The sequence below is a fragment of the Candida metapsilosis genome (genome assembly GCF_017655625.1).
Source record: "Candida metapsilosis strain BP57 chromosome Unknown scaffold7, whole genome shotgun sequence".
Taxonomy (NCBI): Eukaryota; Fungi; Ascomycota; class Pichiomycetes; order Serinales; family Debaryomycetaceae; genus Lodderomyces; species Lodderomyces metapsilosis.
Window position 1 is genome coordinate 2,077,048 of NW_027138165.1, and position 12,812 is coordinate 2,089,859.

Genomic DNA, 12,812 nt, shown 5'->3' on the forward strand with positions numbered 1-12,812 from the left:
TTGAAAGATAATTCAAAAAAGTTGTCATGAGTATTTGCGAGTATTAGTGAAGTTATAGCTTTATTACAGCCTAGTTTATCGTCATTTAGTGAGAGTACTTGCGCGCTCGTTTCGGGAACGTCACCGAAGTTTCAGACACAATTGTGGTTGACACTTGTATCTGATTCATAAATCTGAGTTGTCTAGCTGAAGGCTATGTTACTGCATTTCATGTACTATCCACCTTTCTCTATCTTGATGCACCTTGATCATTTGCATCAGAAGTCCATATTTCCCAGGAGAATGACATCATATAGAGGCTTAAGTGATCATGATTTTTTTTTCTTCAGGGTAACGGAACCCATAGTCCACTCGTAAAATAACCGATCGGGAGAAAACACAATTAAGCCATTGTGCAAGGCAGTGCTTAAGCTCGATTAAAGTGCATGGGAAATGTTTTACAGACTCGGCTTAATAAAATTGCATTTGCATGCTATGGAACCCTCGGCGATTGACTTTTTTGTTTTAAATCCGAATAACTAAAACATCTACTGATCGAGTATATATAGGTGCATAATCCCTCACTGGTCTACTCCTAGAACAAGTCCAAAGCTTACCTTCCCAATCATCTACTCTTAGATCATTCACGAATATTGTTCTTCTCCATCCAAAGTCCTTGGCCATACTTACGTTTATAAATTACACAAACCAGTTACCCTCTCTATTGTTTAAATCATAGTCATGTCGAAAAACGAATACTATAACCCACCTCAAGGGCCACCACCTACATTCAGCCAAAATGAAGGAGGCTATGCCCCACAATCACAGCCACAATATAACGCTGATACTCAGGACAGGGGATTTGGATATCATCATCAACAAGGGTACGGTCAAGGCGCATATTACCAACAGCCAGCCTACCCACCACCAGGAGGATACTATCCGCAACAACAGCCGGTGTATGTACAGCAACAACCCACGAGTAATAATGATGATTGTTTGATGGCGTGTTTGGCGACAATGTGTGTTTGCTGTGCATTGGATGCCATATTTTAAAGAAGTTTATCATAGAATTAGCTTTACATAATACACAATGTCTGTTCTACACTTTGATCTACTTTCTGTTAGAGCAAAATGCCACCATCCCAGGTTTCCACTTTCAAGCTATGCAATATTTTTCTTTCTACAATTTCCTTGGCCCTAATTTCCACTAAATTTCTCTTTTTCTTCAAATCACACAAATCAGATACCCGCTCTCCATTGTTTACAACTTTTTTTTGTCTTTTGTTACCATAGTCAACAAATCTTTTAGCATCGAATCAGAGTCATGTCGAAAAACGAGTACTATAATCCACCTCAAGGCCCTCCACCTACATTCAGCCAAAGCGAAGGAGTTTCCGGTGGTGCTGGTGGGGGAAGCTATGTCCCACAATCACAGCCACAATATACCGCCGATACCCAGGACAGGGGATTCGGATATCATCATCAACAGGGGTACGGTCAAGGGCCACCACCAAACGCATATTATCAGCAACAAGGCTACCCACCACAAGGAGGATACTACCCCCAGCAACAGCCAATGTATGTACAGCAACAACGTTCGAGTAACAATCAGGATTGTTTGATGGCGTGTTTGGCGGCAATGTGTATTTGTTGTACATTGGATGCTATCTTTTAAAGGAGTTTATCGTTTATAGAACTAGCTTTATATAATATACAATGTCTATTCTATATTTTGATCTACTCTCTGTTTGAGCAAAATGTCATGATCAATGTGAAGGAAATTGATTGCAAGTATGAGGTCAGCAAAGAGCACACATGTCCCATTGATGATAAACCCGTAGCGTAATTTGTTGTTTTCTGCAAGTTTCCCTGTAAATATAGGGCCAACGCATCTGGCAAATGTCTTGCCGATGTTAACTATACCCATCACTTTTGTTATCTCTTCTTTGGGCATGATAGATGTAAGCAATACTTGTCGAGGTACAACATCCATCGTGGAAGTGAGGTAATAAAGCAACAACAACCCTGCCACCACAGGATACAGTTGAGTGATTGCTACAAGGCCAAAGAATATAGCTGAGGGAGCTTGTGTGAATAAAATGGCCTTGACGGGACCCAAAAACTTGGAAAAGTAAGCTGAAGGCAACGAGGAAACAGCATCAACCGAATTGGTTACAAAGAACAATATACCCAATGCCTTGGCTGTCAATTCAAACGTGAGTTTAAGGTAGTAAACCACCCAAGCCGATGGCATGAACCCGTATCCCAAGGAATCTAACATGAAGATGATTAACAATCTTGGTAAATAGTACCTGGTTGTGCTGGATAATCCCTGCTTGTCTGAACCGTCTTCTATCAATGGAGAATCTTCCGTCACTTCAGTAAAGTTTTCCACGTACACCTCACATTTCTCTGATAAAAACAGCATCAAGATGAACTTTACCGCAGCTATTATCGAATACACAATAAAGATGCTCTGATAGCTTCTTTTCAAACTCCATTTGAGCTCCAAATTCATAAAATCAACCAAGAATCCACAAATTAGAGAGCCAGCCGCGGCTCCGGCAGTAGCAAACAATCCATGGAATGCAAACACTTCTGGACGATGATTATGTGGTGTTAAATGGGCTATTGCTGCTTCTTCCACTGACTTGAATGGACCTGTCTCGTCGCCGGATGGTGAAATAACACCAAAAATCGCTGCCGCTAGCAATATGTAAAAATTAGTCGAGTAGGTGAATACAAGACCTGAAGCAAGCATCATCATTGATCCAATGAGCATCACCTTACGGCGGCCAATTCTGTCGGCATTCCAAGTGAGGAAATATGAAATAACGGTATCGCCAACCAAGGTAAGTGTCATAAAGAGCCCAATTTCAAATTCAGAAATATTGATCTTTTTGAGATATAGTGCAAGTACCTGATTAGTGAGACCATAACTGGCCATTCGAAGGAACACTGAAGTCCATAGTATCCGGATATCCAAGTTAGTTTGTCGAAGTGTTTTGAGCAAGTGCATTGTTGAGAGGAAGAGATTTTTTTTGTTTCAATTTCCATTTCGCGTAAATACAGTTTGCAGCCGGGGAGAGATATCAAATTAAACTAGACTTTGGACTATACTTCAATTTAGCTTGTTCCAAATGTTGAGCAAAAATGTCATTCTCTTTGTTTGTAGATGGTGCTTTTGAGTCGGTGAAATCTCCTTTAATACACTGATTGGTGACAACAGGCGAGGTTGAGTTTCCAGTTGAAATCCTTGCTGCTGATAAAGAAGCATCATTTAACACCATTTTCCAGATTTTAGAGCTATCAACTGCTGGCGGAGGCTTGCGAGCCATTGGCTCTGGAGGAGCTTGCAAAGATTCACTGCTGCCATTCAAAGTAGAGTTGTTGATTTCCCCTCTAGTTGCATTGGAGAACGATCTAACAAGTCGAGTTAACCGGTTGCTTTTCTTCGCTTCCGTTTCATTGGATTGAGGTGTGGGATAAACCAAATGGAAAGGGCTCACATATTGCATACCAGAGTCCAGGTGTGTACACTCTTCAGCATCGCTCTGTTCCAACTCCTCATTCCTATTAGGACTAGTCAGACTTCCCAAATTCATTTCCAAGCTAAATGTTTCCAACAAATCATGAGCAACTTGATCTATATCTGCTTCAGACAAGATTCTTCTTGGTGGTAGTTCCTCTGAACTTTGGTCAAAGCATGCATCAAATGAGGGAAATAAATCCATATCGGCAGTTCTTATCCAAGCTTCAGGGATATTCTCCTTATCCTCATCATCAAGGGGCTCTGACTCTTCTTCTAAAACAGGCAATGGAGGACAATACTCATACGTCCTTAAAGATGTAAATGGTTGATTAGGTACTTTTGCTCTTAAAACTCTTGGATTTTGATTTAAGCTGTAGTACTTTCTCTTGTAATCGACAATAAAGTGGTTAAAGTTGAATCTGGCGTCATGGTATGCTTCTTTAAAGTAGCCCATCCTTGGTGTAGAGTGGTGTATCAATTCCCTTTTTTTCTGGGTTCCCATTTTGCAGCATCTCAAAAAACCTACAATAAAAATATTTCAGATTCTTATGTACATGATTATTTACAAACTAATATATGCTCTCTGTTGGGTTGCTTGTTTATGCATTTGAGCCTTTTTGTCATACCCAGATGACTTTCCTTCATATGCATTAATCAACTCTTCAGCCAACCGAACTGCAAAATCATTAGACTTTCTATTCTTTGATGCTTCCAATATCCAAGTTATGGCAAATCTATTCCTCTGTCTTTCATTCAACGGGATCGGCACGATTCTTCTCTTTGCAACACCAGTGGAGATGGACTTGGTTGTGACTAATGGACCCAACTTATCCAATGTATCCTTCAACACTTGGATTGGATCTTTACGCAACTTCATTTGGACAATGTAGAAAGCACGACTGACAATCTTTTGAGCTCTAGCTTTGCGTCCATGTCTCATTACTAGATTGATAAAATTGTCAACTGTAGGGTCGGATTTCAAAGGAACTTGCTTGTTGGAATATGTATAAGTTTCTTCAATTTGTTCCAATGTTGGTTCAAACTTGTTAGTGATGAATTGTTCTGGTTGTACAAGTTGTCCAAGGTAGATTTCTTCGGGGGTCTCGTGAACCTTTTTACCCTTGCGTAATTGCTTTAAAGCATCTATCCACTTGTCAACATCTTGCTCACTGACCTTGTCCTTGTCTATAGGATATATTTCTGTGAAAAGGGATTTTTGAGTAGCAGGTTGAGGAGAAGTAGTGGTAGTGTTGAGCCTGACACAGGTATGATATATTCTAGGGATAAACACCTGCCTAGAGTTTAGGCATGTTCGAAGTAATGACATGACTAATGGTGATGTTCAATTGATGGGAAAATTTTTTGTCACCAAAATTTTTTTTTCTTCATAGAGAGAGATATCCTACACAAACTTCTTCTTCATACAACAACATTCTTCTATCTAAAACCTAGTAGGTGATCTCGACCGGGATCTTGATCTTGACCTGTAGCGTGCACTTCCTGGTACATACGAATCAGTTCTTCTAGGTTCCTCAGATCGAGAAGAGCGGCCAGGAACGTACGAGTCTGTCCTTAAAGGCGCTCTTCTACGATACGGATCAGGTCTATCATAGCCTCTTGGTGGTGGCCCTCCAAATCGTCTTCCACCACGTCTAGGAGGGACATAGCGAGGAATGAATTCTCCATTCAATAATGTGTGAGATGCGACCAACTCGTCGTTTCTATTAACGTATTCTAATTTCCATTTCCCATCTCTTGGCCCTCTATCTTCTTCAAAAGTCCATTGATTTATAGCCTTGACCGGGATGTATTCAACATATAAAGGTATTCTATCCGTTGTAAACTCCCTTGGTTCTCTAGGTGGGTGCAAGTGTGCTGTATCCTCTGCACCAGCTCTTTCCACATCCTCCTCATATCGTTTAGTGTCTTCTTCAAATCTTTCAATTTCATGATTTTCAAATTCCTCTTTTAACCTAGCATCTTCCTCCTCATCTGGGTATATCGATCCATTGAGCTGTGATCTCATGTACTTTGCTGCTTCCTCGGTATTTACCAAGACAATGGCGTGTGTTCTCAATCTGGTCAACCATGCTCTTTCAATACGAATGGTAATGTCTTTATTTTCACTAGCCAATTTTCGCAAGTGTTCTTGGAAATGGCCAGAGTTGATGGGGCGACGTAAGTTACCAATAAACAAGCCTCTAGTGACATGATATTGCGGCTCTTCAATGACTTCATATCTAACGTCACCTTCGTCATCCTTCATATCATCCCCATTAGCCACACTAGGTAAATCTAACCCAATGAAATCAATTCTTCTAGGCTGAGGAGCAGGCTCAGGTGTTGCATATTGAGGATAAGGTTTAGGTCCATCCCTCTCTGCGTTGTTGTCGTATTCAGAATCGCTCATGATTCTGTCATGTGTGAAATTTCAACGAGCCATTTCACTTTTGTTTTTTTTTTTTGTCGAGGTGGAAAAAAAGTGGGACGTGATTAACGCCCTGTTTTGCTATTATTTGCATTTCTATATATATATCTACTTACATGTGAATACCTCCCCCTTGGTTATACCGACCAGATGCTCTTTATCAACTCAAAGAGCCCATTGTTTGCTGTTTCCAAAATGTATATTCCATACATGGCGACGCAAGTACCCAAAGTCAACAACTTACAAGCTGCTCCGAACCAAATACCGTAGACTCTCTTCGGTATATAATCTATTATACAACTCATGAATCCGGCATAGCAGTGATATAATAACAAAGTGGAAAATGTAGCATCAATAAGTGGATAATCAACACCAGCGACAAAAGGTGTCATCACCAATGGAATCATGGCCGTAGTGACGATTCTGTCATAGATCCAATGGTTAGATCCTTCATAAGCATTTGGATCTGGAGGTACATATGCGTCGTTGACTGTGTCGACAATGAATCCTGGTGGCTGTTCAATAGGTTTAAATTTGGACCAGTCTGGCATCAAACGTAGCGACCTTACAGGGTTCAACAACCCAGGTTTAAGCATCAGCCTGTGAGATCTTAAAGCAAGAGGGAGCATGCTGGTAAGGGTTGTGTGTGATGGAAAGAGATATTATGGAGATGCACAATTTTTTTTTTTCAGAAAATTGAAAGAGATTCGTGGGATAAGACACTCTATATCCACTTACACAGCGTGCAGACAAGATCATCAAGATTTCATTAAAGCTATATACAAGTAAAGACTTTATCTACCAAGAGGCAACTTTAACCCCTGGGATTTGTCCAGCTCTAGCTCTATCCCTAAAGGCGGTTCTATTCAACTTGAAATCACGAATCAACGACTTGGAGTTCCCTGTAGCAACACATCTATCCCTGATTTGAACATATGAAGTGTACTTTGGCATACTGGCCAATTGTAATTGTGCTTCAACTCTAGCCCTCGAAGGTAATTCTTCATTTCTGGCAATATATTTCAACGCATTTCTTGTAACTTCATGTTCAGCAAATTGTAGCCTCTTGAAATGGTCCCTGAGAACACGTGCGTTTATGTGAGTATGTTTGGGTATTTCAAACTTGACTGGGAATCTGAATGGCATAATGGGACGGTGTTGGTTTGATTGATTGAAGGAAAAATTTTTTTGGGGTTTGAGTTTTTCTCTTTTTGTCTGCAAATCAGAATGAAAGCCGAAGTTGAATAGCAGTAAACAATGGTTCCTGAAAAAGGAGAACAATGGATAGTAGGATCTGTAGGGGTATCTCTGCAACAGCTTAATTACCACTCTTTGCGCTTCTGTAACTCTAAGCCGATTGACGGTACTTTGACTGAATAAAGTTTCAGAATTTTAATCTTTTCTCACTCTTAGCCGACACTCACCATTCACCTGCGCCCGTTCATCCACAATGTTTACTGGACTTATTGAAACTATTGGAACAGTAGCTGAATATGTCCAACAAGATAGCTCCTCTACCGGAGGCAATGGTGTCTCCATCACCATCACAGATTGTTCATCCATATTGGGAGACGTTCACCTTGGTGACTCCATTTCAACCAATGGTGTCTGCTTAACCGTCACAGAGTTTGATGACGCTAAAACACACTTCAAAGTAGGAGTAGCTCCTGAAACCTTGCGCAAGACCAACTTGGGCTCATTATCCAAAGGATCAAAGGTGAACTTAGAACGAGCAGTGACAAGTGATGTTAGATTAGGTGGTCACGTCGTACAAGGACACGTTGATACCATTGCAACAATCGTTGACAAGAAGCCCGATGGAAATGCAATTACATTCACATTTGAACTTAGAGACAAGGAGTTTATCAATTACATTGTTCACAAAGGATTCATCGCAATTGATGGAACTTCATTGACAGTGACTGCAGTTGATGACAGCAAAGCCCAGTTTTCTATCATGTTGATAAGCTACAGTCAGGAGAAAGTTATCCTTGCAAAGAAGGAAGTTAGTGATACTGTGAATATCGAAGTAGACCTCACAGGTAAGCTCATTGAAAAGCAAGTTGAACTCAATTTGAAGTCGCAAATTGACAAACAGGATAGTGCTTTGAATGCATTGATCACATCAATTGTAGAGAAGAAGGTAAAAGAGTTGATTAAGTAGAATTGGTTATCGTTGTGTAGTGTAATTGAAATCGAGAGGCAAAAAAAAAAAAAGTTCAACCAAACATCGACCATCAACTCTTGCCACCCACCATGGATATCATATTAGGTATTAAAGTCTCTGACGCAACATTGATTGCCACTTCGAAAGCTGCCACCAGAGGTATATCGATCTTGAAAGACAATGACGATAAAACAAGACATCTCAATGCCCACAACTTGATTGCATTCACTGGTGAAGCTGGTGACACTATACAATTTGCCGAATACGTTCAAGCTAATATCCAATTATATTCAATGAGGGAAGATGATGTGGAATTGTCTCCAAGAGCCACTGCATCGTATGTGAGGAATCAATTGGCCACTTCAATAAGATCACGTAAACCATACCAGGTTAATTGTTTAATTGCCGGGTATGACACCAAATCAGACAAACCATCGTTAAACTACATAGATTACTTGGGAACGCAGGTGGAATTGCCATATGGAGCTCATGGATATGCTGCATTTTACGCCATGTCATTATTGGATAAACACTACAGAAAGGATATGAATGTTGACGATGGATTAAGGTTGATGGATATGTGTATCAAGGAGTTACAAACAAGAATGCCAATTGATTTCAAAGGGGTGTATGTAAAAGTTGTCGATAAGGATGGTATAAGGAAAATAGAATAGGTATATATTTACACTCTACAGTTGGAAATATCCAAGACTAATATATCACTAGCACCTGCTTTCTTCAAATCATCCATAACATTACCAATCTTCTTTTTGGAAACCATGGATGATATAGCAACCCAATCCTCTTCCTCTGGTGAGTGCTTGTCCAATGTGGACACAGTGGCAGCTCTTTTGCCTGGAGTAATTTTCAAACAGTCTGCCATGATAGACTTTGGTGCATTGTAGTTACACAAGACAAACTCTTGTGCTGCTAAAACTCCCTCTAATCTCCCCTTTATAGTATTTACAAGTTCAGGGTATCTTGGCTTCTTTGCTGAAAACAAGTGGGCCGATGTGGTTAATATAGTACCAATGGCCTTCAACCCAGCAGCCTTCATTGTTTCTCCACTTTCAACTAAATCAACAATTGCATCAGCAACACCCAAAGCACAAGATGCTTCGACTGATCCTCCAACATATCTCACATTTATATTAGCATCACTCTTGGCTTCAGCTTTCAACCCTTCAAAGTAATCAGTGGCCAATTTGGTAAAACTTGAAACAATTTTCTTACCAATGAGATCTTCTGGGTTACTGTATTGTCCCTTTTCAGGCACCTGTACTTGAAGTTTACAAGTACCAAATTTCAAATCCAATAAATCTTCAATATTTTCAAATTGGTCTGATTCCATAACTTGATCCATTCCAGTGATACCCAAGTCACAATTACCTTCACCAACAAACACAGGGATATCTGCAGCCGGTAAGAATATCAATGCAATTGGTAAATTTGTCGAAAGGGCAATATCCAATCTCGGTGATCTTCTGAATTGAATATCAGCTCCACCTAGAAGTTGACAGCATTTCTCGTATAATCTTCCCTTCTTAGGGACAGCAAATAGCAAACGATCAGTTAGGTGGTTTACTAAATCCATTGGATACTTGGTGTTATCTAAAGGTGCAAATTTTCCGAAAAGAAAAAGAAAAGTAAAAAAAAAAAACTTTCAATGAGTCAACAAACCCACGTGAGAGAGAACAATAGAGGAAGATTCAGAGGAGTTAACGTACTCTTTAATTCTATTATGCTATCTTTACTTTAGCGTCAGTTTCATCTTCCGATGTCATGGTTTCCTCTTCGGTTCCCATTTGACTACTGACATCCGTTTCATCAGAGTCACCTTCAACTTCATTTCTTCTTTCAAATCCAACACGAGTAGTCGGGGTTATAAGCTCTAAGCTGTGTGTCCTCTCCATTAACTCCCTTGGAGTTAAACCGTACCCACTGGAGTTACCATACCAGTACTTATTAAAACTCCAATTGATGAGTATTTTCAACATATCCCATGGTTTAAACTCAGGCCACAAGTTTTCAACAAACACAACAGCACAATCAGGGGAAACACACTGCCATAATAGAAAATCTGATAACCTATATGTGCCTGAAGTTCTCACCAATAAGTCTACCGGGGGTTGATCTCCAGTGTATAAATGACGCATCAATGTATCTTCATTGATAATAAACCGCTCTTTGGTACTCTCACTAACAATGCTCTTTACCGCGTGAGTCATTTCATCTCTAGACGTATATGGAAAACAAACATTCAAGGTTGCTCTTGTGTTGTTTTTGGTAATTTCCTCCGTTTCATGTAATATCTGCAACACATCAGGTGGTAATAGCTTCAAATTACCAATAATCTTTATCCTTACACCATACTCCTCACAAAGTAACCCATTTTGATTAATTTGGGTGAATTTCGACTTGGCCAAATCCATCAACCACTTGATTTCATAACTAGTTCGATTGAAATTTTCAATTGAGAATGCATAAACCGTTGCTACTTTGACACCACACTCGTAAAGCAACTCTAGAACATTAGCCATTGTGTTAAACCCCATACTATGTCCTTCCTTTATTTCAATCTTGTGATTTCGTGCATATCGTCTATTCCCATCCATAATGATTCCCACATGTTGCGGCACTGGGCCTGTTTGTATTACTCTACCGAAAAACTTTTTCCCAGATGATAGAACCTGCTTATATCCAGGGAATGTTGAGACCCAATCTGACATGATTGATGAAGTGTATGCAAAAAGTGAAAACGTGAGGAGGGGGGTGCAGACGAGGGTTGAGGTGTAGTAAAGTGATTTTCTAGGTAATGCAAGAATGATGCTTTGGTAAGACAGAATGCCGTTGTAAGACGAATCTCCTAAACAGCGAAGTCCTTCAGTTTAAGTTTCTTTTTTCTTTTTTTTTTCTTCCAAAGGACTTCAGAGCTACCAGTTGCTAAATATAGCTTTCATCCTCGGTATAACAAACGCACGGGATTAGCTTAGTAAAAGGTAGAGATGGGTGTCAGTAAAAGGTAAAAGATGAGTGTCAGTAAGAGGAAAAAGTTGAGAGTCAAGAGTAAGTAGAGGGATGAAGGAGGCTGAGATTACCAATGTTACACTTATTGCTCCAATTTCAATGCAAAATTTTACACTCAATTATTACAAGTTACTGATTTGTCCAAAAGAGTGCTCCCACCTCTAATTGAATATCACTATGTCTATAAAAGTGTGTGAATATACCTATCACAGTATTTAAATTGCTGCAAAAGTTTGTTTTTGCTTTTTTAAAAAAAATGTTTTGTAACTCATCTCATTACTAATACTCAACTCTTCTTCTGCAATGACAGAAAACAACAACCCAGTAGATACCACACACGAAGACCAAGAAGAATTCATCGATGTGAATGAAGTTGGTGAAGAAGTTGTTGACGATGGAGCTGCACAACCACCACCGCCAGATGATGACGAAGATGATATGGAAACAAATGAATACGATGGCGAACATGAAACTTTAGAAATTGACATGTCAAACAACTCATGGTCCTACTTTGACAAACATCAAGATAGTGTTTTCACAATTTTTGCTCATCCTAAGTTGCCAATGGTTGCCACTGGTGGTGGGGACAATATTGCATACCTTTGGACCACTCATTCTCAACCACCAAAGTTTGTAGGTGAGATTCCTCATGGAGAAAGTGTTATATCAGGTGGATTCACAAATGATGGTAGATATCTAATAACTGCTGACATGGATGGACTAGTGCAGGTGTTTAAAGCTACCAAAGGAGGTGAAAAGTGGACCAAGTTTGGTGAATTGAACGAAGTGGCCGAGGTGTTGTTTGTCACTGTGCATCCAGAATTAAACTACTTTGCCTTTGGAGCAAACGATGGGTCCATATGGGTATATCAAATTGATGAAGAGAGTAAACTGTTAATACAAATAATGTCTGGATTCAGTCACACTTTGGAATGTAATGGTGCTGTTTTCATCCCCGGCAAAGATGAAAACGATTTGACATTGGTTTCGATATCTGAAGATGGGTCTGTGATCAATTGGAACTGTTTTACTGGTACAGTCAACTACAAATTACAACCACATGATGATTTCAAAGGAGTTGAAAGCCCTTGGGTTACAATTAAACACTATGGTCATGTCATAGCAATTGGTGGCAGAGATGGACAACTTTCAATCATAAACAATGAAACAGGAAAAGTATTGACTTCAGTAAAGACTTTGGACAATGTGGAGGATGTTGCAGAGCTATCAATTGAAGCCTTGTGCTGGTGCAAAAACAAAAGTATCAACTTGCTCGCAGTTGGACTTGTCTCTGGTGATGTGTTGTTGTTTGATACCCAGCAATGGAGGTTGAGAAAGAATTTAAAGGTTGATGATGCCATCACCAAGTTGGAGTTTATCAATGATACACCATTCTTGATTGGCTCTTCAATGAATGGGAAGATTTACAAATGGGATGCACGTACAGGCGAAGAATTGTTTGCCGGTGTTGGTCATAACATGGGTATATTAGATTTTGCAATTTTGGAAAATGGAAAGAAAGTGGCAACTGCTGGTGACGAAGGTGTGTCGTTGTTGTTTATAACTGAGTAAAAGGAGATCTCTTTTGCAATATCTAAAAGGTGTAGAGTTTGATACTGTAGGTACTACAGGAAGGAGATGCCTGAAAAGTCAAATCAATTTTATTGAAAAAGTAC

At 39.7% G+C, this 12,812-nt stretch overlaps 8 protein-coding genes across 8 annotated transcripts; 4 read left to right on the plus strand and 4 right to left on the minus strand. All coding sequences in view use genetic code 12, as the record gives it.

Moving 5' to 3' along the window:
• Positions 1-720: 720 nt before the first annotated feature.
• On the plus strand, positions 721-1,657 carry I9W82_005481 (uncharacterized protein; the record flags this gene model as incomplete). Its single annotated transcript, XM_067694662.1, has 2 exons — positions 721-938; positions 1,303-1,657. The coding sequence occupies 2 exons, from the start codon at positions 721-723 to the stop codon at positions 1,655-1,657; spliced, it is 573 nt and encodes a 190-aa protein (XP_067546961.1).
• Positions 1,658-1,702: 45 nt separating this feature from the next.
• I9W82_005482 (uncharacterized protein) lies at positions 1,703-6,571 on the minus strand (the record flags this gene model as incomplete). The annotated part of the gene is made up of 5 exons (XM_067694663.1): positions 1,703-2,940; positions 3,098-3,885; positions 4,141-4,809; positions 5,026-5,919; positions 6,153-6,571. 5 exons carry the CDS (start codon positions 6,569-6,571, stop codon positions 1,703-1,705), a joined length of 4,008 nt encoding a protein of 1,335 aa, XP_067546962.1.
• A 169-nt stretch (positions 6,572-6,740) lies between these two features.
• On the minus strand, positions 6,741-7,088 carry MRP2 (mitochondrial 37S ribosomal protein uS14m; the record flags this gene model as incomplete). Its single annotated transcript, XM_067694664.1, has 1 exon — positions 6,741-7,088. The coding sequence occupies one exon, from the start codon at positions 7,086-7,088 to the stop codon at positions 6,741-6,743; it is 348 nt and encodes a 115-aa protein (XP_067546963.1).
• Positions 7,089-7,392: 304 nt separating this feature from the next.
• RIB5 (riboflavin synthase) lies at positions 7,393-8,106 on the plus strand (the record flags this gene model as incomplete). Its single annotated transcript, XM_067694665.1, has 1 exon — positions 7,393-8,106. The coding sequence occupies one exon, from the start codon at positions 7,393-7,395 to the stop codon at positions 8,104-8,106; it is 714 nt and encodes a 237-aa protein (XP_067546964.1).
• Positions 8,107-8,198: 92 nt separating this feature from the next.
• PRE1 (proteasome core particle subunit beta 4) lies at positions 8,199-8,783 on the plus strand (the record flags this gene model as incomplete). Its single annotated transcript, XM_067694666.1, has 1 exon — positions 8,199-8,783. One exon carries the CDS (start codon positions 8,199-8,201, stop codon positions 8,781-8,783), a length of 585 nt encoding a protein of 194 aa, XP_067546965.1.
• Positions 8,784-8,791: 8 nt separating this feature from the next.
• HIS1 (ATP phosphoribosyltransferase) lies at positions 8,792-9,703 on the minus strand (the record flags this gene model as incomplete). Its single annotated transcript, XM_067694667.1, has 1 exon — positions 8,792-9,703. The coding sequence occupies one exon, from the start codon at positions 9,701-9,703 to the stop codon at positions 8,792-8,794; it is 912 nt and encodes a 303-aa protein (XP_067546966.1).
• A 145-nt stretch (positions 9,704-9,848) lies between these two features.
• On the minus strand, positions 9,849-10,838 carry RER2 (ditrans,polycis-polyprenyl diphosphate synthase; the record flags this gene model as incomplete). The annotated part of the gene is made up of 1 exon (XM_067694668.1): positions 9,849-10,838. One exon carries the CDS (start codon positions 10,836-10,838, stop codon positions 9,849-9,851), a length of 990 nt encoding a protein of 329 aa, XP_067546967.1.
• A 601-nt stretch (positions 10,839-11,439) lies between these two features.
• I9W82_005488 (WD40 repeat domain-containing protein) lies at positions 11,440-12,708 on the plus strand (the record flags this gene model as incomplete). The annotated part of the gene is made up of 1 exon (XM_067694669.1): positions 11,440-12,708. The coding sequence occupies one exon, from the start codon at positions 11,440-11,442 to the stop codon at positions 12,706-12,708; it is 1,269 nt and encodes a 422-aa protein (XP_067546968.1).
• Between the last annotated feature and the right edge of the window lie 104 nt (positions 12,709-12,812).